This window comes from Leishmania panamensis (assembly GCF_000755165.1).
Source record: "Leishmania panamensis strain MHOM/PA/94/PSC-1 chromosome 32 sequence".
Lineage (NCBI taxonomy): Eukaryota > Euglenozoa > Kinetoplastea > Trypanosomatida > Trypanosomatidae > Leishmania > Leishmania panamensis.
This window is the reverse complement of record NC_025879.1, coordinates 705,732-708,390: the sequence shown is the minus strand read 5'-3', so window position 1 is coordinate 708,390 and position 2,659 is coordinate 705,732. Positions and strand designations below refer to the sequence as shown.

The 2,659-nt window shown below is 56.4% G+C and overlaps 1 protein-coding gene across 1 annotated transcript, besides 1 other annotated feature; it reads left to right on the top strand.

Moving 5' to 3' along the window:
* Positions 1-205: 205 nt before the first annotated feature.
* Positions 206-2,035, top strand: LPMP_321960 (cation membrane transporter, putative; the record flags this gene model as incomplete). Its single annotated transcript, XM_010703579.1, has 1 exon — positions 206-2,035. One exon carries the CDS (start codon positions 206-208, stop codon positions 2,033-2,035), a length of 1,830 nt encoding a protein of 609 aa, XP_010701881.1.
* A 416-nt stretch (positions 2,036-2,451) lies between these two features.
* Positions 2,452-2,659: a repeat region.

Below are 2,659 nucleotides of genomic sequence, written 5' to 3'. Positions count from 1 at the left end.
GTTGCTGATTGACTCTTCCTCCTTCTCCCCCACACCTCCACCCCCCATCCCCCCCTACGACACATGCACATCGCTCCCACACACACACACTGGTTTCTCTCGGTCTTCCTTTGCGCATCTTTTTGTTTCTCCATTTCTTCGTGTTTCTCTGTGGTTGGAGATCTCTCTCGTTCCCTTCCGCACTAGTTTCTCTCTCAGCTCATCAATGATGCAAGAGGCCCTCCGATTGTTCCGCATTCCGGCGCGAAGCAAGGGGCACCGTCGACAGCAGCAGGCTACCATCATATTTACTCTCTTATGGGGAACGAGCATCATCTTTATCATCTTCACTCCCTTTCTCATCGCTTCTGTGCAGGCTCTCGTACTGCTCAACACAGCCGCTTCTCTCATGGCTGCTGTCGTCACCCTGTCACTGTGCAGCCGTGCCGACACTCAACAGAACTACCCCTTTTGCTTCGGCTTGTATCGTTTAAGCGTCGTCGTGCGTCTCGGCAGCACCGTATTTCTGGTGTTTGGCTGCGTGACAACCGTGGTGGAATCTCTGCACCGCGGCATTCATGCGCACCACTCGAGTCCCCTTTTTCTTCTCTCCCTCGGTGGCGTACAACTCCTCTCACAGATCGTCTTTTGCCGTGATGTTCGACTTACTGATCGTGTGACGGGTCACCACGGCATGGCAGGCGTGCAAAGTGAGGATATTCTCCAGATGCTCTATGCTGCGGCGTGCAGAGAGAGGTGTGCAGGGAGAGACGGAAGCTCCTTTGAGGAGTTCCACTGTCCCTCGAACGTATCGGGGCATGGCCGATCGCCGATGGCGCACGGCAGTCCTAGTGGCGTGCAACGCACGGTGCACAGCAGTTCTGCAACAATGGTCGTTTACCTGCTGTGCCCGATCACGTGCGTCGTCGCCAGTGTGGTGATGTTGGTGACAGACAGCGCTGCCCCTGACGTGATCGGGGCACTGTTCCTGGCCATCTATTATTCTTACGTCGGATATCAGAATGGACGCGATATGCTCGACTTGCTGATGAACAAATCTGTGACCGACACGCGGCGCTTGCACACGTTGGAGCGATGCCTGCGCAACATCAAGGTGCTGGACGGTGTGCTGTTGGTGCAGTCAACCGTGTGGTGGAACATCAATGCATCAGAGAGCATGCTGCTCATTCGCTTAAGACTAATGTCCGGCTCTGATGCGTGCGCTGTGTCGCACGCAGTACGCAAACAGCTGTTTGAGCTTGCGACGTATGTGTATGTGGAGTGCTTCCCCGCTAGCAGTGCGAACGGTCTCGGGGATAGCGCGCCGTCGTCGTGGGGCACCCCGCTGACGGGCGCGCATGGACACAGTCATGGCGTGCATGGCCACTCGCACAGCCACCACCGTCACAACCATAAAAACGATCAAAGTCACGACCACGGAAACAGACATGACAATGGACACAACGTCGATGGCCGCTGTGGCCACGATCACGGTCATTCGCACAATGACCTGTTTGTCGCCAGCGGTGAGGTCACCTTATCAACTAGGCGACACTCCAATGAGTTTGGCGCCATCAGGGGCGATGGGCGACCTGGTCCTATGGTAGCTGCTTTGCCTTCCGGTGCGCAGAGGTTTCCTGGAGTGATGTCCTACAGAGCCCACGCAGGTGGTGAACCGGCCTCAATGGGGTTTCCCACACCTCCGGGGACCACTAGCGGAGGACATGATCCCTTAGCTGAGCGACAGCGCTTCTTGAGAGACGTACCCCCAATCGACAATGCCACTGCAGCGCAGCTGTCACCGTCTACAGGGTTTTCCTATGTCTCATCTAGTCCGTACGGTGTGGGTATTATGAGCCCAGAGAGTTGTTTCGGCCAGCCCGTACCTCGCGACGCAGCCGTTCGAGCTGCAGATTTCACTAGTTCTCTAGCACTGCCGTCGCGCCTGCCGGATATGCCGCCCTCGGTCTTCATGCCGCTTCGCGATCAAGGTGCTCGTATCGGCGGTGAGGTGAGGAGGAGCACAACTCCTAGTGTAATGCATGATTCCATGTAACCTGTCGAGTAGTTACGTGAATCTGACGTATATCTCGACTTCTATCTCTGACCTGCAAGGGCATGCAACAAGATTGCGTCTATTGGTTCTCGCGGTTTTCGGAAGGGCGTTCTCATGTGTAGTGTTGCGTCACCGCAAGCTGATGACCTCTGCCCCTCTGCTCCTCTGATTTCTTCTTGACACTGAGAAACTCTCACGCGGTTTAGAGTTGCTCCACTTGAGTTTTACAGGGTGCTTGACTGATCAGGCACGCACGAAGGCGCCTGATACGTGTACTGTTGACATGGTCTATGGTATCACGTGCATAGTGATGATGACTAAGCGTGCAGGAGTGCGGTGAGGGACATCACCTCCTCGGTTGCTCTTGTCTATTGAGGGTTTGTAGATATATATGTGCAACCCTCTTCTTGGGAACCGGGCAAACCGTAGTGCGTGGCGTCATCAGGGTGCAGTGCCCCCCCCCTCCTCCACTCTGTGTGTGTGGAGAGAAGCGATGCAGCCCCCCACCCCGCCTCCCTGCCAATGCCGAGCCACTTCTGGTGCTGACAGGGTCACGCACCCACGGTGCAGGGGGGGGGGCCGGAGTGGTGCATCGCTGCTGGTGTCGGCGGCCAGGTCGTGGGC